Source organism: Octodon degus, unplaced genomic scaffold, assembly GCF_000260255.1.
Source record: "Octodon degus isolate 3935 unplaced genomic scaffold, OctDeg1.0 scaffold00302, whole genome shotgun sequence".
NCBI lineage: Eukaryota > Metazoa > Chordata > Mammalia > Rodentia > Octodontidae > Octodon > Octodon degus.
The window spans coordinates 1,686,336-1,714,025 of record NW_004524878.1 but is presented as its reverse complement, the minus strand read 5'-3'; the positions used below and the strand labels follow the sequence as shown (position 1 = coordinate 1,714,025).

General features: G+C 43.3%; 1 protein-coding gene across 2 annotated transcripts; it reads left to right on the top strand.

Moving 5' to 3' along the window:
- The first annotated feature begins 6,340 nt into the window (after positions 1 to 6,340).
- On the top strand, positions 6,341 to 27,081 carry Nrip3 (nuclear receptor interacting protein 3). Of its 2 annotated transcripts, XM_023707609.1 has the most exons (8): positions 6,341 to 6,491; positions 6,906 to 7,066; positions 21,870 to 22,031; positions 22,524 to 22,606; positions 24,763 to 24,902; positions 25,843 to 25,895; positions 26,006 to 26,100; positions 26,377 to 26,790. In XM_023707609.1, exons 1-8 carry the CDS (start codon positions 6,446 to 6,448, stop codon positions 26,390 to 26,392), a joined length of 756 nt encoding a protein of 251 aa, XP_023563377.1. In that variant the 5' UTR covers positions 6,341 to 6,445; the 3' UTR covers positions 26,393 to 26,790. The 2 variants fall into 2 exon arrangements, with proteins under 2 accessions (XP_023563377.1, XP_004647403.1); XM_004647346.2 differs by lacking the exon at positions 6,341 to 6,491 and having other exon boundaries at positions 6,825 to 7,066; positions 26,377 to 27,081.
- The last annotated feature ends 609 nt before the right edge of the window (positions 27,082 to 27,690 follow it).

Here is a 27,690-nt window from a genome sequence, read left to right as displayed (position 1 = left end):
CTTCAGAGAGAAACATCACCTATGACACACCTGGGCTAAGAATTCCCAGCCTTGATCTAAATACATGGGCTCATCAACAAACACAAAATGCGGAATGCTTTATAAAAGATGGAAAAATAAAAAGAGTTGTAAAACAAATTAATTCTTATATCAATGAAACTCTAAACATGTGTTTCTTTTTTTTTTTATATTTGGTACAGGGTCTCACTAGGGAGCTGGGATGGACTTATAGTGATCCTCCTATTTTCAGCCTCCCTAGTGCTGGGATTACAAGCATGTGCCACCATATCTGGACTCAGTGGCCTGCTCAGTGTGCCCAGGAGCGGGGATGGCATGGTCTGTGAGGCCAAGGATCGAACCCCAGACACTGTGCTTGCCTAAGCAGGTGCTTAATCCACTGAGCTATCTCACTGGCCCTTTGTGTTTCAAAAGATACCATTAGGAAAGTAAAAAGGCAAAAACCCACAATATAGGAGATACTTTACAAATCATATATATCTGATAAGGAACTTACTGCTAGACTAGACAAAGAACTAACCCAATTTAATAATAAAAGATTAATGCAATTCTAAATTGAGTTAAAGGTCTGAATAGCTACTTCTCCAAGGAGATAAACAAATGGCCAGCGAGCACCTGAAAAAGCTTACCATCCTTAGCACCAGGGAAATGCAAATCCATATGAGGTACCACTGCACCCCCACTGGGATGGCTACCATGAAAACCCCATGGTAACAGCGCTTAGCTACAATGTAGAGAAACTGGAGCCCGCATGGGCCACTACTGGAAGGCTAGAATGGCACAGCTACCTTGGAGAACAGTCTGTTAGCACCTCAGAGCACTAAATGCACAGGTATCATAGGGCCCAGCAATTCTACTCCAAGAGAAATGAAACTGTAATATGAAGAAAAGCTTATATACCGAAGTTCATAGCAGCACTGTCATAACAGCTAATGGATGGAAACAACTCAAATGTCCATAAACTGATTAATAGCTAAATGAAATGTGACACCTTCATACAATGACTATTACCTGGCCATCATAAAGTGTGGATACACGCTACAATACGGCTAGGCTTTGAGAAAAATTATGGTGAAGAAAAGAAGCCAGTTACAAAAGAGCATCCATTGCGTGACTAGTTATAGGAAATAACCAGAATAGGCAAATCCATAGACACAGAATGTAGATCACAGGTTGCCTAAGGCTGGAGAATTTGGAAGAAAATGGAGAATGTCTGACAATGGGTGTGGGCTTTCTTTTGGGGTGATTAAAACAATGTAATTAGTATGGTGAAGGTGGTACAGCTCTTGAACATATTTAAACACCATTTAACTTAAGTGGGTGAGTTGTATGGTACACAAAGCATAGCACAATAAGACAGTTACTAAAAGGGGGAGATCGTATTCTTCAAAAGTGTCAGTGTCATAAGGGACAAAGAAAGCTGTGGCAACATTCCATATTAAAGAAAGCTGAAGATATGATGACCAAATGTGGTACCTGCCCCTAGCCTGGATGCGGTACTGGAGAAACATGACAAAGAAATTGTATCAGGTGACAAAACCACAAATAGTAGGTTAGATAAAAAGATTCTATCAATGTAAATGTATGAAGTTTATACCTGTGCTGTGGTTACATAAGAGAAAAATGTCTATTCTTAGGAAATACAGAATGAAGTATTATTGGCAAAGGAGCATAATAGACCCTCTAATGGTTCGGGGAAAACTGTGTATGTTGGGGGAAGCAACTAATATTGCAAATGGAGTAAAATGTTAATAACATGTAATCTGGGTAAAGGAAATACAAATATTCTTTGTACTATTTTTATATTTGCAATGTCAAAGTCCGAAATGGTTTCTACATCAGAAGTTTCAAAATAGCCAAGAATGACTTTTTGCTCTTGGCAGCATTGAGCTGTGTGAAAATAGGTCAGGGAGAGGCTGAGTGTGTGTGCGTGTGTGCATACGTACGTGCATGTGCATGTGTCTGCACCTGGGAGTCTGCCCATGCTCCACAGAGTGCTTCACCCCCTGCTGCATATGCCCTAGGTCCTGGTGCCTACCTGGTGCAGCACGGGCCACTGACCTGCCACACCCAAGCAGCATGCTTAGGTGGGGAAGGAGGCGTCGCCCTCCGTGCTCCCTCCTGAGGTGGATGACATGAGCTGCCCTGAGGCTGAGCTTACTCTGGCTGGGGCTGAGTGCAGATGTGGCCCAGCAGGACCAGCTGAGGCTTTGCTGGACTCTGAGAGGCTCCACATCCTGACATCAAGGGTTCATTCACCTCTGCCTTGGCTGGGCCACTCTGCTTCCAGGTTCTCTGTATGGATTGGAGAGGGGGAGGAAGGAGCAACTGCACTCATAGTCATTGAGAGCCAATACATCAGGCTTCTAGGCTTTCTGTGCTATCTTGTTTAGACCATGAAAGGTAAACCAAGGCCCAGAGAGTTCTGGGAACTCGGCAAGTTCCCACAGGAGCAGACAACAAAGCCACGCTTAGACTCCCTTCCCAACTCCTACCAGACCCTCTTGCTTCAGATACCGAGGTCCTCCTAACCTTCTCTCCTGCTGTCTGATTTGAGGTCAAAGTCTGTCTTCATCCCAGAAAATGAAATCAAATCATTGCTAACAGGAATAGCTCCAAAAGACTTACGTCAACTTTGGAAAACACTAGCTGGGCTGCCGTGAACGCTATTTTTCAGAGGCCATAATGATGTTTGGAAATCCCCTGAAGAGCCAGAAAAATCTATGTTTCCTCTAACTTGCCAAAGTTGATGCTGTTTTTAGGGCTAGGTGCCAACCTCACAGGTATTGTATAGCCAGAGACACTGGCACACATCTGGAACCTGCAGTGGGACAACTGTTTAAAAAATCTGTTGGCCAAAAGGTGACGACGTTGAGGCCACCAGAGAGGGACGAGGGCCAGTTCTCAGCTATGAAGATGTGGGTGGTGAACTGAGGGGCTAACCTGGGTACTGCCAAGGGCAACGTGCACTGTGGCAAGGGAAGAAGACTAGATGTTCCTCCCCTGCTCTCTCCTCTACTTTTCTGGCCTCCCAGCCTGGCACTCACCCTTTATCCCATCTTAAAGGCCTCCCTGTTAGCTGAACAGGCACAGGAGGGCTGTGAGCCTGGAGCTGCCAACAGTGACCAGACAGGAAGAACTGCCTACTGGGACATCTGTTTACAAACACTGGAGCTGAAGCACAGTGATAATGTTACTTGAGCCCTCGGATCCAGCTGTGCCTAAAACCCTGCGCTTTATAATGAGGTGAATAAAACAATTTGCATTTCTGGTTAAGAAATTTCCAATTGTGTTTCTGTTTCTTACAAGAGAAATATGCAAACAACTATAACTGAAAACAGCTTTGGCTTGTCTGGTCTGATTTTCAACTCTACATCCTCTAGGTCAGTCAAGGTGGGCTGCCGGCAACTTTGAAACAGAGCCACCTGACATGGTAAATCCAGAAGCTGGAGCCATCGGAGAGGAAGAGAGTTGGCCAGGCTCTGCCTCAGAAGGCCTCAGCCTCAGGAAAGAGAAGATGCTTGGGTCTGACGTGCATAGGCCTAGAGCTTTGCAGGCAGCCCATGCTAGGAGCCCAGCAATCTATGGGTTTTTAAAGGCTGACTCAAGTTATGGTGGTAGTCAGTGCCTTCTCCCAGGCCTGTGCTGCAGGCTATTGTAGTACATGTATTCTTTAACTAATTAATTAATTCCCACAGAAAGATCTCTGATGCCCTTCTCTGGATGAGGAAACAAATGTTCCTAGTAGTAAAGTCCCATAGTAAGCGGCAGAGTAGAAATTGAAATGCTGCTATATTGGACTCCAAACCTGTGCCTTGGAATACACTATCCTGTACTTCCGCCAAGACAAATCAGTGGGGTGGGGAAGTTTGGCAATCTGAAGAATTAATAGTATTCTTTCTGTTGGTGGAGCCCTTAACGTGTCTATAAAACATAACTGAATATGTACTTTCACTGCATCTATTTTACTGAAATGGAAACCGAGGCTTAGAGGGAGGACTTGCCTGGTCATTTTGGCAAACTGGGTACACTAACCAGAGGTGACCCTCCTCAAATGAAGCAGCCAGTCTGTATTCTGCAGAAACTAAGACCACACTGATGTATGCTTATTGGCAGTGATGGTATCCATCTGCCCAAGGAAGAGCTCTGACAGGTGAGAGGACCAATTGGTATTGTGACCACAAATCCCAAAGAGCTCTGAATTCACAAAAAAATATCCCCAGCTCCATTCAGATCCCATTTATTTTTCAGCAACACCTGATAGGGCCAAATTCCAGTTCAACCAGAGATTCAGCTTCCTGCTGTTCCCAGGGGGATCTAGCTATGAAAAAAAGCCGCCTTCTTTTGTTGGGACATACTGGGCAATAAAGGTTGCAGGACTGGGCTGAGCCACCTCAGGGGATTCCGCCCCCACCCCCAGCTTCTAGCTGCCTGGCTTCCTCCCTGAGGAAAGCAGCAGTTCAGCTCAAGCCGTCTGAGCCCTCACTGTTGGGCCTGCCCTGATGCCATGCCAACCTCAGAGGCACCTGTGCTGGAAAGACAAAGCAAAGCTAGCTGTCTATTGCTGTTCCTTTAGTAACTTTCCCCTGCAGGAGCAACCAGACAGGGACCCAAGCAATGGGACAGAAGGACAAGCATGGCCATGTCTTTCACTACTAGAGATGAGCCGGGGCAGAAAGGTGAGCAGCAATCCCACCCACCTCCTTTGACCCTACCCTCCATATTTGGGGGAGTAGAGGGAGAAGAGAGAGAGATCCAGCCCTGGGCTTCCCTAAAGCCAGGTGCAAGGCCTTCTTTATTCTTTTCTCTATGAGCAGTCTGCACTCTCTAAAATTAAGCAAGTGTTGAAGACAGAAGGGGCTTCATGAGATCAAGCCCAGCCCTTGTAGGTTCCAGAAGTAGGACAGGTTCAAAGGGTAGATCTAGGCTCCACTGTTTGATTTCCTTGGGAACAACGTTAACTTTTTGTCATACCAGTACTAGTATTTATTGAGAGCCTTCTGTGTATTAAGGATTCAATGGTTGGGGCCTGGGAGATAGCTTCGGGGGATAAATGCTCACCTGGCAAGTGCAAGATCCTGAGTTCAATCCCTGGTACCGCAAAAAAAAAAAAAAAAAAGGATTCAATGGTAGGCCCAAAGAAAACTCAGTTACTTTAGAGTTTACAATCCATGGAGGAGATAACTATAAATCAAACAAATAGTACTGCACATACAGAATGTGAAAAATCCAGGAGAGATACGACAGGGTATACAGTATAATTTAAGATTGGTGATAGCTCCCCTGGAGAAAGGATAATGGAGCTATAGTCTGAAGACACATAGGTGTTAGCTGAAGGGCATTGCAAGCAGAGGCAAGCCATGTCCCTCTGAGAACAGTTGGAAAGGCCCATGATGCTCAAGTGCAGAGTGGAGGGGCAGGGGCAGGGAGGCCACACAGAAACGTGGGTTTTCTCTAAGAGCAGTAGGACAGCTTCTAAGGCACTGTGGCACAGAAGTAAGCTGATGACTTTTGCAGTTTGAGATTATTTTGGCACTACAGCCACTAATAGATAGGAAGGGAACCAGGGGGCATGGAAGAGGCCAGTTAGGAGATCTCTTATTTGCCTGTAATGAGATAACAATAATAGTATCTCATAAGCTGTTGCCAGTATTCAATGAGATAATGCATCCTGTTTACTCCAGAAACTGGCTCATATAAAAATTCCATAAGTGTCTTTATTGTTTTTATTGTTGGCTTTCTTCAGAGTGCAGACCTGTGCTGTCCTTTAGGACTGCTCCTGTGAGATGCGGTGAAAAGAGTAGCTGTGGTGCTTTCGCAGGGTTGAAAAGTGGTTTGCACCAAGGCACAAAGTTCAAGACCAGAATCCAGGATGCCAGAATGTCCCTTCAGGATGTCTCAAAAGTACAAGAGATTCACGAAGAAAAAAGTGTTCTAACTGCTCCCACAAGGACGCTGGAGAGGCAGGTGAAAGCCTCTCATCCCCGACGGCAAGCCCTAGCTTTTGCTCAGAAAATGAGGGGCTCTCTGCAGAGGGAGTCTGGAGAGCAGGCGTAGGGCTCCCGGTCCCTCGCATTTCCGCGGGCACCCTGAGCCCTCGCAGTCCAGGGCCAGTCTACAAGTTTCCAACCAGACCTGCCTCCAGCCCTGGATTGGACGCGCGGGCGGGTGCTGGGCCCCGAGCAAAGGAAGCCAGGAGGAGGAGGAGGGTCCCCGGAAGGCCGGCTCCAGCCCGCCGCCCGCTGCCCCCTCCCCAGTCACGTGGCCCTGTGGGTGGGGACCGACCTGAAATTGCCGAAATCCCGGGCTCCCGAAACTTGGGAGTGCGCAATCCTCCCTTCCGTGCCGCCGTCGCGGGGCCTCCAGGAGGGTCGTCGGACGTGCGACTCGTCGAGCCGAGGTGCGGTGCGCACGGCGGGACCCTGGCATGGCCCGGCTGTCGGTGATCCCCGGGTCGGCCACGGTGTGGACAGGTGAGCGGGTAGCCGCGAGGCTGCTAGGCTGGAAGGAATTATGGGAGGCTGGGCCCTGCGCGCATCTCAGCCCAGGGATGCGGGACATGCACTCGGGGGCAGCGGCCTCTGAGTGAACCGGCTGCGTGGACCCTCGGCCCGCTAGCCAGTCGGGGCAGCGCCAGCAGTCACCAGCACACTTTCGCCCCGGGCGACAGGCACGGGGGTGGGCGGTGGGACGCGCGTGGGCGGGGCTCTCCTCAGGCTCCGCCCCCGGCGCGCGCACTGGCTGCTCTGCGTGACGTCACGTTCGGCTACAAAAGGCGCGGCGCGGAGCGGGGCGCGTGCGGAGCCGGAGGAGCTCGAGGCTGAGGGCTCTGGGATTCGGGGCGACTGGGGTCGCTCGGTCCCGCGCCTTAGCGATGTTTTACTCAGGGCTCCTGACCGAGGGCGGCCGCAAGGAGACCGACATGAGAGAGGCGGCGTCGCTGCGGCAGCAGCGCCGGATGAAGCAAGCGGTGCAGTTCATCCACAAGGACTCCGCCGACTTGCTGCCCCTGGACGGCCTCAAAAAGCTGGGCTCATCTAAGGACACGGTGAGCCCCGCGGCCGCCTCAGGGTCCCCGCCCCCTCCCCGGGTCACCTCAGTGCCGAGCGGGCCCCAGTCCGGCTCTTGACGCTTTCACTGAGTCACCGGCCGCTGGCAGATGCTCGGGAGGGAATCCCGTGCCCGCAGCACCCTCCCGCTGGGGTTGCGCCCTCCCTCCCCTCTGCCTTCTCCAGGGGGCTTGTGAGGGAAGAGGAGACCATGTCCTGTCCTCTCGCCCTTAGGTTCCTTCTCCCGCTGAGTCTCCGTGCCGAATTCATTCGGTTCGTGGGGCATGAGTCTCACACCAGTCTTATGACCCTGATAGAGGTGACTGACTCCTGACAGTGGGTGAGAAAGAATGAAAAAGGTTTCTTGGCAGTCACCGCGTCGAGATGACCTGTTAACGCCACCGATGCTCTTTGCAAACATCTGCTCTTTTGACCTTCCATTCTGAGTGGGGCGAGAGAAAAAGGGTCTAATGTGTAGGTTCCCTGAACCCCAAACAACTCTTCAGCATTCTTATCTCTCTTCCTGCTGTAGCCCTGCCCCCCAGGTGTGGGTGGAGGGAGAAAGCCAGGCTGCTGCTTCTCATTTACCTGCTAATGTCTGCTCTTAGTTGGAGCTGGAGCTGGTGCAGTCTACGCGGCTGTTCTTGGCATTAAATAGAAACCCAGGACTGAAAACGACCCTGGGTTCAAAGCGGTGCTGCGCTCTTATCTATAGAATGAGGATGGATGGCTAAGGGTACCAAGGAGCTACATCTGATTCTTCTCTTTCAGTCATTGTAATGGTTCTGGGCCGTGTTTAACCTTGTTTTATCTGGATGTTGTCCTTGTGCTTTGATGGTTTTCTTGAGTTCGTAATCACTTTATTCATCTGGAGGATAATTTATGAAACATTAATTAAATATATTTCACAAACGACATGAGATGCTGTGCATAATCTTTCCAGTACTTTTGTATTTTGAGTTCTTGGAATGTTGCATTTTGGATATTGGCCCCGGTTCACTCCAGTTGCCATTTCTACCCCAGGATTGGCAGTGGAGAGCAGAGCTTCTGTGTCTACTTTTTTAACAGGTCTAATGACGCATCAATACCATTGCCATCAATACCATTTCCTCCCTACCATTAGATACTCACGTGTAGGGAGAAATCTATGCCAGTTATCTTGCCCAGTTTTATAAAGTTATATTTCTTGAACAAGCCATGGGATAGCATGATTTGATCGTGCTGAGAGTGATAAGAATGTATTCCTTTTTCTTGCCCCCCCCCTTTTTTTAACCTTTAAAGCAATCTAGATTCATTTGGCAAACCAGATCTAAGTCTTCTTTCTTTTAGACCAAAACAAATCTAGTTCCTAGAAGTATTAGGAATCAGTGAAGAGGGAATTATTGGGAGAAGAATTAAAATGTGGACTTTTTGTGCTGGATTTCAGATACTGACATTTGGTTGGATCATTAAGGAATCTCTCTCTCTCTCTCTCTCTCTCTCTCTCACATACACACACACACACGAGGAACTATCTCAGTATCTTTCCTAGGATTGCTTTACTACTTGTGCTATGTAAGAAAAATCCCCCCCCCCCAAAAAAGAAAAAGAAACATCCTGTCTGCTTTTCTGACTCCATTTTGTCACAATTGAGCCACCAGAAGCTGACAGCATAGAACATACCATTAAGGTACAAGGAGGAAGCATCCCCAAGAAGCAAGGGCTTGCCATACATATGACACACAGCAGTTAACTGTGGATCCCTGAACCATGGTTCACACTTTCTGTACCCATATCCTGGAGTTAATTTCCCTCTTTCGCTGTTCTCACACCTTTAAAGTGCAAGTGATTGCACAGAAGAACCAGGGCAGGTCACAGAACCCCAGGCCAGGGTAGGAGAGATGCAAGCACTGGGGTGAGACAATGTATTTTAAACTCTCTTGAAATTGATTTTGCAGCCTCGGTATGGTCTTTCAAGTAACCTCAGAAGTATGTTCTTATCGCTCTGTTGTATAAATACATCTGATAGCTAGACCATTGCTGACTCTATTTTCTCTTTCTGGAAGCTAAATTTAGAGGATGTTAGGATTAATTGAATAGTTTGTATTTGAAGTAGTTTATAGGACAAACTCAATAGAAGGAGATACAAAAAGGAGAGAAGACAAATTAGCTTTCTTGACTGTGGTTTGAGCAGTGTGAAAATTGTGGGTTGTTTTCCTCTTCCTAGTAACTGTAATTGAATTATGCTGCTGGCTTTCCTTATTATGTACCTCATACCATGCTTTTTCTATAATGTTCACCCTTTAATAACAGCTTGCCCGCCCTTTTTGGTTGAGCAAATGGGCACCATAGTAATTTAAGATGGTCATGGTCTCTTGGCCCCAAAAAAGTCCCTTTACCCAATCCTTAAGTGTATGGAGTTGGCTGCTACAAAGTCTGCTGTAGAAATTAGTCATTTCTTATGTCTGGCTCTCTTATCCTTGTGTTGTATTGTTTATTTTGTATTAGGTTAAGAACTAAAGCCAGAAAGCTGAGTAATATATCTTTTATTTAATATTGTTGTTTTGAGACAAGGTCTCACTCTGTAGTCCAGGCTGGCCTCGAATTCAAGGTGATCCTCCTGCCTCAGCCTCCTGAGTGCAGGATTATAGGCGTGTGCCATTATACCCAGCCATTCTTTAAATAAAATCTTGGTGAAGGTTGAGAAAAACATCTTCATTCTCTATTTTCTTCATTCTCTCTAATAGGTGTTTTCTCTTATTCTCATCTCTCTCCTTTTGGCTACTGGTTTCATAAATATTTTTCTCACTGTGCTAAAGACTTGTAAGTCATTTTAAAAGTAGCATATTATCTGCTATCTCTTATATGTGACCTATTTCCCAAACTGTGTCCATTAAGCCATATCCTTGTCTGGCATTAGAGGGAAGTTTTCTTCCTTATGATTGATTCTGCATATAACAAATTGATTAGTATTAGGAATACAGTATTAGGAAGCTAAAAAACAATGGTAAGGAAAACTGAACAGGAAGTACCTGATCTGAAATACTGGGTCCAGAGCAATCTAAGGTGGTGTCCTTTGGCAGACAGGTCAGCTTTGGGTCAGAAAACTTTGGATCCTTACAAGGTATATTAGTTACTTTTTACTCCTTGCAGGGACAAATACCCACACTCAAAATGAAGGAAGGAACTCAGAGTGTAGGTTTTAGTTCATACTCCACTGGCTCCAAGGCAAACGACAGCAGTTGATGGTGGCAGAAAACAATGAAGAGCAGAGGAGGAGCAGCAGCTGCAGCATCCTTCAGGCCTCTCAGGAAACCTTCCTCAACTCCTTTATATACACTTTTTAATGCTGAGTCACTCTGGGGCAGCCCATGGCCATAGGGTTGAAAAAATGGCATCCCAGGATGGGGCCAATAGCACCCCAGGGTGGAACCAGTCGCACCCCAGTGCTGGCCCAATAGCCCCAGGATAGAACCAGTGCCCTCAGGTTGTGCCCCTGAGCCATTCAGCCGAGTTGACACAATGTATCAGCTACCATAAAAGGAAAGCATGAAGATTTCCTGAACTGCTATTGCATCCTAATTACAGCATCCTTATCATAAGACTTTCTGTGCTCAGGAGATAGTTTAGATGTCTGGAATACATAGATAACAATAGGAGAAGTTTCTTTGAAGGGCCTCTGGTATAGCTCAGCGGACTAAGTGCTAGCTTAGGTAAGCGTTGGGGCTAGGGTTAGATTCCTGGCTCTGCGTGGCGCGCCAGGCCCCCCCTCCCCCAGCCGGTGATTGAGTCCACGCGTGGTGGCGCACGACTGTAATACCAGCACTTGGGAGGCAGAAATCAGGAGGGTCACTACCAATGTGGGCTGTGTAGTGAGACCTTGCACAAAAAAACAGGAAAAAAAAAAAAGATTCTTTGACAGGGAGTTTATAAATTAGGGCAAAAGATTGGACAGATTAGTAAATTTATTATTGATCATGCGAAGCAGTAATTTGAGTATTGGAGATAAAATGGTGAACCAAAACAGAGTTCCTGCCCTCATGGAACTTATATCCTTGTGAGAAGAAGAGGCAAAATAAAATTAAGTAAATATGTCAAATAAATAAGCTGACTGGTGGCACATGCCACTTGGGAGGCAGAGGCAGGAGGATTGCCATGAGTACAAGGCCAGTCTAAACTTTTACATAACAAGATCCTGTCTCAAAAAACAAATATACATAAATCCAGTGAAATGTATATATACACCTATATGAAACCAGTGAAAGATTTTGAGCAGAGAGCTAACACGATGTGACTTACTTTATAAAACATTACTCAGGCTACTCTGTGGATTAGATCATAGAAGGGCTAGAAGCAGGGAGACTGATTCATATTCAGAGATTATTCTACAGTACCCCAGGTGAGAAATCATACTGCCTCAGAGCAATGAAGGCAACAAGAAAAAGGTCAAATTCTGAATATATTTTGAAGATCGAGTTGATAAATTTAGTTGATAGATTGGGTGAAGACTGAAAGAATGAGTAGGTAAAGATTGCCTCAAGCTTTTTGATCTAGCAAGTACAAGAAGGAGGGTTTTCATTTGCTGACATGGGGGACACAACCAGGGGAACAGAGAGGGGACAAGGAATAAGAATAAAGAGTTTGATTTTTGAACAAGTTTGGGATGTGGGTGTTGGTAGACACTCCACAAGAAGATAAATAGCACCACCAGGCAGCCCATGCTGTTTGACAGAAGTGCTAGTAAGGGTGCAGCAGTTCAGTGAGTGTTGTTCCCCTGGCTTTATAAGGTGATGGGGGTGGAGACCAACAGCTTCACCATTCCCAGTGAGCCCTGGGCTATGAGATGGAGTGGAGAATGCTGCAGACACCGTGCGTGGGCTGTAGAATCTCAGTAGGAATTTTATCAGTTATCTGCTCTGGTTCCTCACCCATTTGTGAATCCATTTCAGACCAATCCACAAAGCAGATAACAATCAGGAAAGACTGATTTCTCTGAAATGACATGTCCCGTGGATGTGGAACAAAGGCAAAGAAACAGAACACAGACGACCTGGGGCTCTGTGACAGCTTGCCTTAGGTAGACTCCTGTATGTTTTCAAACCACTGCAATCCCAAGGACACTCTGTTTCCACAAGGTAGAATGGGTCACATGTTGGGTATTCAGTTAGTAAGAGAAGGCACAGATAGCAATGCCTTTTAGATTGCCAAGGTCAGAGATAGATAGATAGATAGATAGATAGATAGATAGATAGATAGATAGATAGATAGGATTTGAATCAGGAGACTGTGTTTGTGCATAGATGATAAATGAGAACTAAAATGGAACAGGATTTGAGATCCTCTTGGAAAAGTGAATAGTTTGCAGCTTCAACTTTTGGCTGTGCACGATAACTTAAAATATACACATATATGTATAACAGTTGAATGTTTATATCCAACATGGTGTTAAATGCTTTTTTATGTGAATCATTTCAGTTAATCCTGACAGAAGCACTAACTTGAACTCAGTTCTGTCTGACTCCAAAGCAGATGTTCTTAAATACTACTCCAAGTCAGGGTTTAGAAAAACTTTTTCCTGAAGACAACGATATGCAATGTATTAATTATTGTTACTGTCCTACTAACCAGTTTTGAAACTGTCTCATTGCTATTTCTTAATAAAATTTATTTAAAAAAGAAAAAGAAAAACATTTTCCTTAGGCAGAGCGCAGCGGCTGGGCTCATGCTGTGTGGGGCCCTGCCCTCAGGGCGCACTAAGACTGCGATTGAGACTGGGGGTGGCGCACGCCTGTAATCCCACTGCTTGGGAGGCTGAAAACAGGAGGATCACTGTCAGTTGATCTGTGTAGTGAAACCATGTAGACCCTGTACTAAATAAATTAAATAAATAAATAAATGAAAAGGTAACCTTTTTCTGTAAGGACCAGATGGCAACTATTTTCGGTTTCATAGGTCTATTCATTTCAATTATTTATCTCTGTTCATATAGTGTAAAAACAGACATGGACACTAAGAAAATGGAGTTGGTTATGATCTAATAAAACTTCTTTTGCAGTGCTGGGAATTGAACTCAGGGTGTCGTTCATGTTAGGCAAGTACTCTGCTACTAAAGCTACCTTCCCATCCCACTTCCCTTTTTGAGATGAGGTCTCACTAAGTTGCCCAAGCTAGGCTTAAACTTATGATCTTCCTGCCTCTGCATCCCAAGTATCTGGGATTACGAGTGTGTTATAAAACATGTTTTTAAAAGACAGGTAACAGGGCTGGCGAGATAGTGGACTAAGCACCTGCTTAGGCAAGTGCATCGACCAAGGTTTGATCCCCAGCACCACATGCCACACTGCCCCTTCCTACCTCGGGTGTGCTGAGCTGGCCCCCGAGACCAGGCATGATGGTGCACGCCTGTAATCCCAGTGCTGGGGAGGCTGAAAACAGGAGGATCACTATGAGTTCGAGCTGCGTAGTGAGACCCTGCACCAAAATACATTTAAAAAAATAAATAAAAGACAAGTAACAATCTATATGTGACAAGTTGGACATGTCTGCTGACCCCTGTTCTATGTATCTTTAGTTATAGTTGTATTGCTAACTAGAGATCATGGATTTTTCCTTGGGAAGAAAATGCTACAAAGAAAACAGATCTTTGTTATTTCCATTTTTCCAATCTGGTATGTTTTGTGAACCACTGAAATCCATATATTTCTGTCTGGATTCAGTATGGCAAAGAGATTGAGAAAGTGGGTTTTGAAGTTCTTGCTCAAATCTTGATTCCGTGGCACCCTGAAATATAGTCTGTTTCCTCTTCTCTTTTCCTGCTCGACTGTCTGATTGAAGAGATGTTTAAGCAGCGTGCGGACAGATTGAGGGACATCAGCTGTTTTCATCCTGAGAACAGCACTCCCCATAGTGCCCTATTCCTTCAGTAGTTCTTGACGGCAATAGTGGGAGCACATGTGTGAGCTTCCTGGTTAGAGTTTAGGTGCCTCTTGCAGCTGTGTCTGAGAAAGCATAGAGAACCAGGGAGTGAGTTATTAGCTGACTTGTTGAGGTTTTGCAGAAAGCAGAACCCATGACAGAAAGATGACTTGAGAATTATGTCCCAGGGGCTGGTGAGATGGCTCAGTGGTCTAAAGCACCTACTTACAACAAGCTAAGCTAAGCAAAAGGACAGCGACCGCGGTTCAATCCCCAGCACCACATGCCAGCCAGCCCGCCCCCTGGTGGGCTGAGCTGGCCACACACACACACACACACACACACACACAATAAATAAATTAATAAATAAATTAATTAATTAAAAAAAAAGAATTATGTCCCAAAGGCCACTGGAGCACCTGCAGCATCCATCTAGCTAATTAGTACTATGTATCTTTCATTAAATTTTATTTTTTGTGGTACTGGGGAATGAATCCAGCACTGAGGTACATCTCCAGCCCTTTTTTATTTTTAATTTTGAGACACAGTCTTGCTAAATTTCTCATCCTGGGCTCAAACTTGCAGTCCTCCTACCTCAACCTCCCAGAGTGCTGGGTTTACAGGCATACATTATCATACCTGACTTTTACCGTATATTTTACAGGATGATGATAGCCATTAGAAAGTCAATATTTCAATAGATTAAAACCACTTAAGCACATTTATAAAGCAACAGTCAAGGATCCAGAATATAAATAATATTAACTATTTAATGTACAAAGTAAAAAACCAAAAAGAATTAATATACAACAGTTGAAGGGATTAGGAAAGGAAGAACTAATCAAGAAATCAAGAAGTTTTTGAAGAACTAATGGATCAAGAGTATTCATGCAGTTGTGTTGAGAACTGGGAATATAGCTGAGATCAAGACAGTCAGGTATTTGCTGTTGTGGAGTTAACATTCTAGTGAAAAGAATAAAATAGGAAACAAAACAATTCTAGATTTATAATTATCATGAAAGAACTAGTGGTATATATTATTAACAAAAATGGAAAGGGTACCAGGTTTAAATAATGTGGTCAGGGAACTTGTCTGCGAGCAGAGAGGGTCTCTCTGAGCTGAGACCTGGAGGGTAAGAATCAGCTATTGTAAGTGCTGGGGAAAAACATTCCAGGCAGAGGGGACAGCAGGTGCAGGGGGACTGGAATGGGAGAGGGTTCTTGAGTGAGGATGTGAGTATAGATGGAGCTGAATGAAGTAGACAACAGTACATGTTAGAAGTTGGAGAGAGTAACAGTGGTCCCACAGTGCAGAGCCTCGTAGGCTGTGATAAGAAGTTAGAGTTGTGGTGGAAGAACATAGAAAGCCATTGAGTTTTGAGTAAGGGAGTACAGGATCTGACTTGTATTTTTAAAAACTTACCCTCGTTGTGTGGAGTAAGTAGAATGGATTGGAGAAAGGTGTAAGAAAAGACAACACAAATTGGGAAACTGTTGCAGCACAAATAAAAAATGATAGTGGGTTGGTTAGATTTGAGGTGGTAATGGTAGAGGTAGATTGATCCCAGTTATATTTTAGAGAAGGCACCAACAGTCTTGGGATGGAAGTTTAGAAAAATAAAAGAATCACAATAAGTGGGTCTTTGTCGTCTACTAAGTTAGCAGAAAGGAAGTAACTCAGAACATTAAAACTGAACAACAGTTGGAGTGCAGATATCTTTTAATACTCAAAGCCAGACTTAGAGAAAACTGTTGCTCAGAGAGATTAATGATTTGCTCAAGGTAATATATGTGACAAGTAGTAATGTGCCAAAAGGAGGAAGCCTTCAAGGTGGAATGAGTAAGCAGATGAGATTGGGAAGGAGGAGATCTTGAATGCTAAATTGAGGGTTTTTATTTGATACACTGGCAAGAGACCCACTGTAGAGGAAGGAGGGCATTAAATGTTTCAGGATCACAGATGCTTAGATTTAGCAGTGACAGAAGAAATGAAGAGGAACATAGGAGGTGTTAAGGAAGCTGAATTTCACTTACCAATATAGGGCATAAGGGAGAAAGTGCCAGTTTTATGGGTGTGATCAGTGGGACAAGTTAAAGTATGGACTAAGTAGAGAAGTTCAAAAAGACCATTGGATCTCTGGGTTTAAAACTCAAGATCTGAACTTGAGATAGTGATATCATCTAAAAGCAGTAATTTGTGCAGTGAAAGTGTATCAGATTCCCTGGGACAATACATAGAGTGAGAAAAGGGGAAAGAACAGAACGATGAGGAACACTGGGCATTTTAGAAAATAAACAGATGGATGGGGTATGGTGGCATTGCCCGGGGCCTCAGGAGTTAGTGGAAGAGAGCTTCAGAAAAAAGTGGGCTGTTGAATTTATGGCAGTATCGTTGCTGGTGACGCACATGTAAGAAATCCAAATTTCTGCGGCTGGAGAGATAACTTAGTGGCATAAGTGCTTGCCTGGCAAACGCAACATTCCGAGTTCGATTCTTAACCCCCCCAAGCCATGCCAGTCCTGGAACAGGGTGTGGTGCCACACTCCTGTAATTGTGGCACTTGGGAGGTTGAGGCAGGAGGATCGCTGTGAGTTTGAGACTGGCCAGTGAGCACAAGGCTGGCTCGAACTATACAGTGAGACCATCTCAAAAACAAAAGAAAAAAAAAAGAAAAAAGAAATCTAAATTTTCATTAGTAGGTTTTTGTTGTTGTTGTTTGTGCGTTTTTGCTTTTGCTTTTCAATACTGGAGATCAAACTCAGGACCTTGTGCATGCCAGGAAGGTGCTGAAGCTGTGGAGCTATCTCCCCAGCCCACAGTAGTTAAGTTATTAAATCAAGGTATATTTATACAAGAGATTAAAATATCTATAAATCATATACTGCTTTATAAAATGCAGAAAGTAGAACAAACGTGAGAAACAGGTGCTAAACTAGTTATAGGATTATGTGGCATCTTAGGCAGTTACCTTACATTGCGTTTGCGTGGTGGTGTACACATGTGCGCATGTGGCACATACAGTTGAGTTTTGGCATGATCTGGCGGACACTGTCTGTTGTCCAAATCGTCACCCATTCTTTGCCCTTTTCTATCTGTCAGATTCCTCTTGATAGAAACTGGGAAGGCTAAATTGTGTCCCAAGGTCTCTTGCAGCGAGGAATGGCCATGTAGGCAAAAATACTGCTGAGGGCATTTCAGAGAAAGCTTTTGCTGTGCTGCTAAAAGGGACAGTGGCACTACTGAACTGCAGTGCCTTCCTCTTTCCTCATTTCGTGAACATGGATGTAATTTCTTCAGCTGGGCACCCATCTCATGACCATGAGGATACAGCAAGGGAATTGCACAGACAGTAGCCCGAGTTGTTAATGTGCCACGTTAAGGTTAGCAGTGCTTGCATCCAGACTTCTGGTTACGTGAAAAAAGGAAACCCCCACTTAAGCCGCTCTCATCTGACCTTATTTGGGGCTGAACTGTTGACTGTTTTATGGGACATATATTTTTATTTGTATTAAAAAATGTATATAATTTAAAACTTAAATTTAAAATTACTGCTTGTGTTGAGGATCACCATGTTTCTAAGTAAATGATACTGCTACTTCTGGATTTATTGATTTATGATTATCTGTTGATTTTGATAAAATGAAATTTTCGTTCTTTCACACTTTTCTATCACATCCCTTCTATTATATTAATATTCTAAATATTTTGAGTCAAACCTGTATGTATTGTTTAATTATTATGAGTATGTTCATATTATTTACAGCTAAGGCAAATGTACTATGATTGTATTTTCTCATATAAATATTTATTTTTCTCAAAATTAATTTCCTAAGATTATTATTATTATTATTATTTTGGTCTTTTCAAGTCAGGGTTTTACTATGTAGTTCAGGCTAGCTTTGAATTCACTTTTTTTTTTTTTTTTTTGAGCTCACTTTGTATCCCAGACTGACCTAAACTCACAATGATCTTCCTGTCTCAGCCTTCTGAGCGCTAGGCTTAGAAGCATTTGCCACCACATCTAGCCACTTAATTTTCAATGTTAAATTTAAATCTTCTTTAAGAACCCTAAAAATGTAGGTGATTTAGTAGATCAATTATTTTTTTGAGACATACTTTATTTTGTTTTGAACTGGCTACTCAGAAGGCCTGACAGACAGCCTATATCCTGGACTTTTCCTCCTATGTCATTCCAGAATTGCTTTATGTCTCTTTTCTATTGGATCCTTTATTTTTTAGAGCCCATACTTCTCTGTTGGGTTTTATTGTTTGTTTTTAATGTATTTTGTTGTTGCATGGTCTCACTATGCAGCTCAGACCCGTGGTGATCCTCCTGCTTTCAGCCTCCCCAGTGCTGGGATTACAGGAGTGCACCACTACCCCAGCCCAGACTTTGGCTGGCTCAGCCCACCCTGGGCATGTGGTGCCAAGTGCATGATCCCTGCACTTGCCTAAGCTTGCCTCAGCAGGCGCTTTAGTCTGCTGAGCTATCTCACCAGCCCCTGCTTAATGGTTTTGTTTCCCTCATTTTTGTGGAGCATCTTTCAGTAGCTTCTTGAGGATGTAAAGGAAATAACTTTCTCAAATTTCCATTATAGTTTAGGTGTACAGATTATGTACTGTCAGATTTTTGAAGGTATTTTTCCATTGTTTTTTAGCATCCATTGTTTCTATTGAGTAGTCCTGTAACGTTCTGGTTCTTAGTCCTCTGTATTTGGATTGTCCTTTTCTTTTTGAAATCTTTTCCATTGTTTTCCACAGTGATGTGAAAACTTGATGTGGATCTTTTCTCCTTCATTAAAGTAGGCTCTGTGTGGGCCTTTTCAATCTCTAAACTCACGTCCTTCAGTTCTTACTATGGAACTCCACAATACTAGCTGCTCTAGGAATCTGAACACCCACCAAATATCAACCTTGAAATATCACCAAATATCAACAAGTTGGGCCAGGGAAATGGTGCAGTAGAATAAGTGCTTCCCTGGCAAGTGCAAGGGCCTGAGTTCAATCCCTGGTTCTGCAAAAAAAAACCCACCAAAAAACAAAAAAAATAACTAGCCAGTCTTTCGATTTACTCTTAGAAAAAGAATAAACTTTTGGTATGCTCCCCACTTGTCTGAGTCAGATAATCTTATGCAGGCTGTAAACTCATCTGTTTCCAACCCTGACATCAATCTTTGACAGTAGAAGTTCCAGTAATTTCTAACCCTTCAACCTTTCCAGGTATTAGTTTGAGTGGGGAAGCTGCTTTTACTATTTTCTCATATATGTATATGACATTATTTTTCTTAATAATACAGTTAGCCCTCAGTATTAATGGTTTCTGTATCACAGGTACAATCAAATGCAAAATAAAAATATTTTAAAAATTATGCCTGGACTGAACGTTTTCTTGTCATTATTCCCTAAATAGTATAAATAGCGTAGTATAGCAACTATTTCTATAGCATTTACATTGTGATAGGTATTATAATCCAGAAATGAATTAAAGTATAGGAGAAGATGTGAGCAAATTATATTACTTAAAGGAGTTGAGCATCCTTGAATGTCTGCTTATATGTACTGGGTCCATGGATACTGAGATATGACTATACTAGTGAAAAACTCAACAAGATAGCCCTCTTCCATGCAGCCATTTATGGATCCAGGGTGACAGTAGTTCTTTTGTCTTCTTTTGTCTTTAACATGTGGCCTGTAAAGGAGGAGGCTACCATAGGAGTCAACACCAATCCAGCTAGCCAGAAGGGGAAAAGCATATGGAGGGGTATGCTGAGGAGAGTTTTAGGATCCAGTCCTGGAAATGGTAACTGTCATTTTTCAGATCCCATTCCCTAGGACTCAAGTCACATGCTCATGCATAACTGTATAAAAGAAAACATAATGTGATGTATCTTCTAGATATCTGTCTGGGAGGAAGACAAGAAGGACTTTAATGAGCAGCTGGTAATTTCTGTCACGTCTGCATTCTGGGAAGTAAAATGATGCAAAGCACTCAGCTTCCTCTAGTCTAGATCAGTTACTGCTTTTCTTTCTGTTCAGATTTCAGAATGTTGTCACATCTATTTTTTACTTAACAGTTATTTTTGTCTTTATGGGTTTGGGTTTTTCTTACTCCTTTTTCTATCATTTTAGTGAAATTTTGGTGGGAGCGAAGGTATGTGCAGCTCTGTTGTCACTTAAAACCTGTGAGCATAGTGAAATGGACAGAGAAAAACATTTCTGAGGTTTATGTGGGGTTTTGGCTGTGAATTTCCTGTCTCCGAATACTTCTTGGAAATATAAAGTTAAGAGAGTGAATGAAAGCAGTTTTAAGTACTGACATAGAAAAATGCTTTCATGTATTAAATACAGATAGAACATTCCAGAAGTATGATAATATGATCTGACATTTGAGTATGTGTATAAAGGTGGTTTTTTGGAAGGAAATACTTCTAAGTTTAATACTCATTATTTGTAAGGATTGGGACTAAGGAGGCATTTTCACCTTCAGGGATTGAACCACTTCAATGACGTTTGAATATTTTACATTTAGCCTGTGTTTGTGCTAACCACATATTAACTGTGGTAGTCAAAGAAAAGGAAACAAAGAATCCAGGCCAATATACTAAAGAAGTTAAGTTAAGGCTGAAAATGTCTACTGAATTTGAGAATTAGATTATTATTTTTTGGCCAGGAATCAGTTTTCTGAGTACCTGTTTGTTCAACTCATCAGGGTTAAAATGAGTCATAGCTCTCCCGCCCCCTGGTGGGCTGAGCTGGCCACACACACACACAAATAAATAAATAAAATTAAAAAAAAAAAAAATGAGTCATAGCTCTAACTCCATCCTTCCATAGAAATCTGTCACACTTTCCCCAGAAATATTCTAGGCCCTGGGCTTCTAGGAGGGACTCCTTTACTGCTAGAATCAGAGAAGGTACATGATAAACTTAAGGCTAAACTCCATCCTTTCAAGGATGTTAAATGTTATTGCAGAGTTGGAATAGGATGGTTATATAGAGAGATTTCTCAAGTCAGGTGACTTCTTATCAAAAATACCTTAACTTTTCTGAAGACCAGTTTGAGTAGGAATGGTGGAGCATGAATACATCTGCACAAAAATCCTACGTTCGGGCAAAGAGCAGACTTGAACTCACACTACTCATTCTGCTTCATAATGTTACGTATCCTGGCATACATCTTCTCCTGATTCTTGGGCAGTATCTGCTCCTACAACCCCCAATTTTGGCCTTGTAAAAGGGTGGGAACGTGTATAGGGCAAGAGGTTGTTAGTAAAGGTGATTTCTGTGGCTTCTGCACAGTTACAAGGTATGTCTGTTAAAAGACTTGCTCAAGAGGTCAGAATTTTCCCACCCCATCCACACTCTGGGTGGTTCAGCTCACAGAAGAGCCCAGCCACCAAGACATCATCTACAGACTAGGTATAAAAGATAAGACTGCAAAAGAGTGAGACGACATGAAAGTAAGCAGAGCTTCTGACTACAGGTAGTAAGTTTTGTAACTTCTGGGCATGAACTGCCCTTTCTACAGATACACAGTTGTCTAGAAGGATGCAGATTGCACTTATTTTAGATTAAGGCCACTTTTCCTCTGAAATTTGCTTATAAGGAGAGGGAAAAAAAAGGAGAGGGAAGTCAGTAGGCAACATCACCAGGATGTGCTCATTCTAGTTCTGCTGAACTAACGCTGTCCACATTTGCACATTGTACATGGCTTTCATTCATTCATGGTGGCATATTGCAAATTGGTTTGTAGTACCTGGCTGACAATACCAGTGAGAGAAATACAAACAAGAAAAGGTAGAGTTCAGTTACATGGGCCTCCTTCATTATTTCTGTAGTACTTAGGGGATAGTGGGAGAAGCATGGTATAGCCTGTCACTAAAAAGCCTCTGCTTTCTGTTCTCAAGCAACCTCATAACATTCTGCAGAGGCGCCTCATGGAAACCAACCTGTCTAAGCTACGAAGCAGTCGTGTTCCTTGGGCCTCCAAGACCAACAAACTCAATCAGGCTAAGTCTGAAGGACTAAAGAAGTCTGAGGATGATGACATGATTTTGGTTTCTTGCCAGGTAATGTTCAGAGAATAGCTTTCCCAGGGCTTTCTGGAAAGTAGATTTTGGGCCCCTTTATGATATGAATAATAGGTTCTCTTCTTTAAATTTTAGACATTCTGAGTCTTATAGAATTCCTAAATGAATTTTAAAGGTGGTACTCCATACAACACTGGAAACGTATGCAATGTTTGTATGCATGTCCATCTTTATGGGGAAAAGGACCAAGGCTTTTCTCAGATTTATAAAGGAGAATATGATTTAAAACAAAAAGATTAAGAGCTACTTGGTATATAGAATGAAGCACCTAAAGTCCTTTGGGATATTTTGTTAGCCTTGAATTTTGAAGAAAAAAAGAGCCAATCAGTGGCAGATTTAGCAGTGGATGCCACCAACCCATAATGAGAGGATATTCTCCAACCTTTTTCTTTGACATCTACTACTTGCTTTCTGCATCTTGCTTCCCTTTTACTCTCTGCTTCCTACTAACAGTATGCTTCGTTCCCACAGTGTGCTGGAAAGGATTTGAAAGCCTTGATTGACACAGGATGTCAGTATAATCTTATATCCTCAGCCTGTGTGGACAGATTGGGGTAAGTTGCCACTTGTGTGTAGAAGTCAGGTGTGAATATACTCTTTGCCTGAATCTCTTTTGAAGCTAGAGATGGTGAGGGTCTCCAATGAAGCAAAAAAGAAATATGCAAAGCTTAGATCTCTGCTGGAACCACAGTCCTTAGCAGACAAAAAGAGTAGTGGGCAGCATGGCAACTGGGAGAGATCAATAAGCTGGAAAGCACTGGGTTTTCTCTCAACTCTTAGGTTTTGAGTAGAGATCTCCAGCTCTGGAATAAAACAGTGTGAGGCTCCTGGTTCCGTGTATACCCTGTTCTACCCACTAGACAGCAAATTAAAAATAACTGCTCATTGTTTTACCCCAAATGGATGAAAGTGGGAATATGGTTGCCCTTAGGTTTTTTCAGGATACTTCTGGAGAATACACTGCTTGTCTCCAAGAAGCATTAGTCAGAACCAAGAAAAGGCCGCTCTTGCTATTCTCAGTGGGCAGTTAACTAGGAGTGTGCTAGGTTCTGTCCTCTCCGTGAAGAGTAAGGTCAGATCTTCCTGTTGCCATGCCGGGGAATGAGTGCGAGGCAGACATCTAATACACTGAATGTCTTCAGATCTGTGGAGCCTAGAATTAGAAAGCCATTCTGTGTCTTGTCTTCTTTTCATTCAGTCTCTTTTATTTCTTCAAAAGAATCAGATGGGCTCTGAGGTCCAGCCAGAAATCAATATGATCAACCCATATTTTCATTATCTTGTCTCAAGTACAATAAATCACTCCCCTGGCCCAAATCTCTGTTTACAGTAATCACCAAGAATCACCAAGACAGACATAATGGCCTTTCTGAGCGAGTCAAGATATTTATATTGTATAAGGCTTACACAGAGCTTCATTAGTGTATAATCAGTGCCCCCTCCACATGATGTATTCCTTCTGTGTCACCCTGTCCTCTACCCTCCACCCCTCGCCACCCCCGTGAGTCACCCCCGTGACTCTGAAGTTGGTTCTAGGGTTTTGTGCATTGCTCTCTAGGGTGGGGGTTGGGGAGTTCAGGACCCAAGTGCTCTCGTGGGAAGAATCCTGTGCTCTTTTGTGGGGTGAAGAGATGGTGCAACATGTTGGCTCCAGAAAGCATAATAATGTCCTGATGCATAATTAGGCAGTGACTACCATGATTCCAGGGAATTAATCATCATCTGTACAACTGCAATTATTTTTCTTTTGGATGGGCTGTAATGCTAAAAGAGAGGAAATAGAAGAAAGTAGAAGTATTGGCACAGAAGATCCATAATTATTTATCCACCAACCCATAATAGCCTGAGTGCTAACTATTCCACTTAGCTTATATAACTATGTGAAATCGTGGTGCTATTTCTTTCCTTCCTTCCTGTACAGACAAGTCAAATTAATAAAGACCTTCTCCATAATACTCCTTTCTGATAGCAATATCAGTACCAATACATACTTCCCTCCGCTAAAATGAGGATAGACTGAAATATAAAGATCATTGGACATTGAAACAAAGCACTTTCTAAAATTAGGATTAACCTGCCTCCTGATATCTATTATCACAGATAGATAAAAGGACCTGTTAACTACACTTGTCTCACATGCAGGTAAGGATGCTAGGATGCAGGCTAGGATAGAACTCTCAATGTATCAACTCCCCTCCTTCATCAGTGCAGGTAGTGACATACATTGGAAATAGGAAGTAAATCTTTAATTTTTTTAATTTTTGTTTTATTTATTTTTGTATTTTAGGAAAGGGTGTACGAGTGTTCAGGGTCTCACTACTAGATCTGACTCGTAATGATCTGCCTGTTTACAGCCTCCCAAGAGCTGAGATTACAGGTGTGCCCTACCACCCCCAGTCTCATTCACCATCTCAGCTTGTCTTGGGGGCAGGGCTGGCATAGCAGACCTGGGGATCAAACCCCCTGCCCCTGTGCCTGGTTGCAGGCACTTTAATCTGCTGAGCTATTTGGTCAGCCCTAAATCTTTAATTTTTCTAAACTGTCTCCCTGTCATATTTAGGACTGAGTACTGAAACAAGAATAGGCTGCCTAGCTCATTTTGGTGTGTTAATCCCAGGAAATCCCTAGAGAAGTCCAGCTGTGGGTCAGAAGGCAGGCTTTGGTGGGTTTATGAGAAACTTCTGCCAAGATATCTTTCTCTGTGATGCAGACTCAAGGAGCATGTTAAATCTCACAAGCATGAAGGAGAAAAGCTTTCTCTGCCCCGGCATCTCAAAGTAGTGGGTCAGATTGAGCATCTCGTGATCACCCTGGGATCCTTCCGCCTGGACTGCCCAGCAGCTGTGGTTGGTGAGTAAAAGTGAAGGCCGGACCTAAGAACTCTAGTGTAAGCCCTCATGAGATCTCATGTCTGTAGATACTGACTCCTTCAAAAATCCCAAGTTCCCATTTTTCTGTGCTATAGAAGTTGGCTCAGTTTAGCCCTCCAAAGTGCCAGATGGGCCCTCAGCTATATTCAAGACATGCTGAGAATCAGAAGATGGAATGTAGAAATCAGATTTTAAAATTGATGAAACAAACAAACAACAACAACAACAACAAAAACAAAAAACCACTCTGTACTACATGCCTCGTTGGCCCTGCCCCCAGGCGCACTGAGCCGACCACCAAGACTGGGCATGGTGGCACACACCTGTAATCCCAGCACTGGGGAGGCTGAAAACAGGAGGATCACTACATCTGAGCTGCATAGTGAGACACTGTACCAAATACATTAAAAAATAATAATAAAACACTGTGGCGTAGGTAAAAATGTTCCCTGAGAGCTTTCCATGAACTAGTTGGTAGCAGAGACAGTGTACTCGTATGACTTTCATGGTTCCCTTGATAATTTTTTTTTTTTTTTTTTTTTTTTTTTGGTGGAACCAGGGATTGAACTCAAGCCTTTGTGCTTGCCAGGGAAGCGCTTAATCCACTGAGCCATCTCCCCGGCCTCCCTTGATAATTTCTGACATACTTCCTACACCTCCCATACATTCTGTACTATGCTTAGTTCCTGGTTTTTGACTGAAACATAGCTGTTCTTTGCGGTGAAAAAACTTCTGTTTGTATCTTGTTCTATCACCTTTTAACTATATAAGAAAATTACTTAACAACAAATACTCAGCTGATTTTTATTAGCTGGGCAGATTGCTAGATGGTGGGTAGATTAGTGGAATGAACTGGTGGTGATCAGACTGACTTCTAACCCAGTAGAGAAATAGCTAAATCTTAATCTTGTTTTCATTAGAGGACAGTGAGAAAAACTTGTCCCTTGGTCTCCAGACTCTCCGATCCCTGAAGGTAGGATTGGCTGTACTCTCCCTTTGACACTCCCTTTCTGACACAAAGATTCTCTCACATGGGAACGCATAATGGTCTCAAGGACAGCAGTGATTCTCCTTTGTTTGCAGTGCATCATAAACTTGGATAAGCACCGGCTGATCATGGGGAAGACCGACAAAGAAGAGATCCCTTTTGTGGAGACCATTTCTTTGAATGAAGACAAGTGAGTGCCCAGACTGGCCAGGTGAAATCAATCTGTGTGACATGAGTTGGGGAGGGGCGATCTCGGAGAGTATGTGGGTTTTATCCTGTTTTTGGCTTTTAGTCGTATCATCAAATCTACTGCTGCGCACTCTGAGAATTCACCATTCCATCTCAGAATGAGCAGTAGGGTAACCACAGAGTGGTGGAAGAGAAAAGCAACTCTAAAAACCAGTGTTTGACTTGCCTTTAGCCTAAGTCCTTTGACTTTGGTGTCATTTCTTCTTTCTCATTGCAGCACTTCAGAAGCATAACTGCAGCCTGCAAGAGGTGTGCACATACGCACGTGTGCACACACCAGGTTGACAGATTGAGAAAGCTGAGTTTGAACCAAATGCAGAATCAACTTGCTGTGGACCAAGTCCCTCCTTCCAATACCTGCTCCAGGGGCTCCTTCCCCCCTAGACCTTTCTAGGCTGTAGTTTGTGCTTAGAGATCTTGTCTGGTTACAGCCATTGTTTTTTACTCCTTTGGTCACTTAATTTAATAGACCCTTTTTGACACTGCCAGGTCTCACTTATGGCCTATTTCTCTGCTTCTTTCAAGAATTTCCTTTTATTAGTCAAGTATAGGGGCTGCCAGTTTCTATTTCTTGATAGATACACCTGCTTCTTTTCCTATAGCTAAATATTTAATAGGAACCTGATTTTTACCTCCTTTCAGCTATTTCAAAGAGGTGTAGGAAATCTATGTCTTAGAATTAGAATCTCTGCTGATTAATTCATTGACTTCTCAGGTATGAACTGATCTGAAAGCACTCAGAAAGGTCAGCTAGTCCGAACACTTCGCAAAGGTCCAGAGAGGCAAGTGAATTGTTTAAATTCATGTATTAAGTCAATGACAGGAAGGCCCTAAAACTCAGACCTGATTTCCACACCAAGGCTCCTGTGCTGCCTCTCCTGTTTTCAAGCCTTAACAGGACAGCAGTGGGGTGAGATTGTGTGAAAAGGGCAGAGTAGTGCAAGAATGTGTTTTGGAGATGAATGCCAGGAGGATCTCAGTAGCCTTCCTTCCTGTGTGCCAAGCACCCTACCCAAACTGTTACACCTAGGGCCTTCTTCTGCCACCAAAAACTGAGGGTACAAATATGAATTGAGGTTGAACTTCTTGGAAAGAAGGAAGGAGAAAAGACGGATGAATTATCATCTCTGTCTGAGACGGCATTGATGGCTTTAGTAAATCTAGGCATGGTTGTAAAACATTGATCTTACTCCCAAGGTCCAGTCAGTATTTCCACCCAGCTTGTTATATATCTAACAGAGACTCAAGTATCTGGAAATAAGGGTTGAGAAAGGAAATGAAAAAACCTAGAGCAGGGTTAGAACAGAAGGGAGAAGACTGTGTAGTCAGGTGGTGGTGAGACCTGCCTGGGGAAAGCTTTCTGGGATGGAGGCACGGAATGAAGCATCCAGGCAAGGAACTGAAGCTTGGGAAACTCCTCGGCTTTGTTCGGATGTGAGGAAAAAAGCAGGGAAGCTGGTAGTATTAAGAACTGCCTTTTATAACTGCCCAGTATGGTCTGACCCTCTCAAAGGGTTGGGAAAGTCATGGG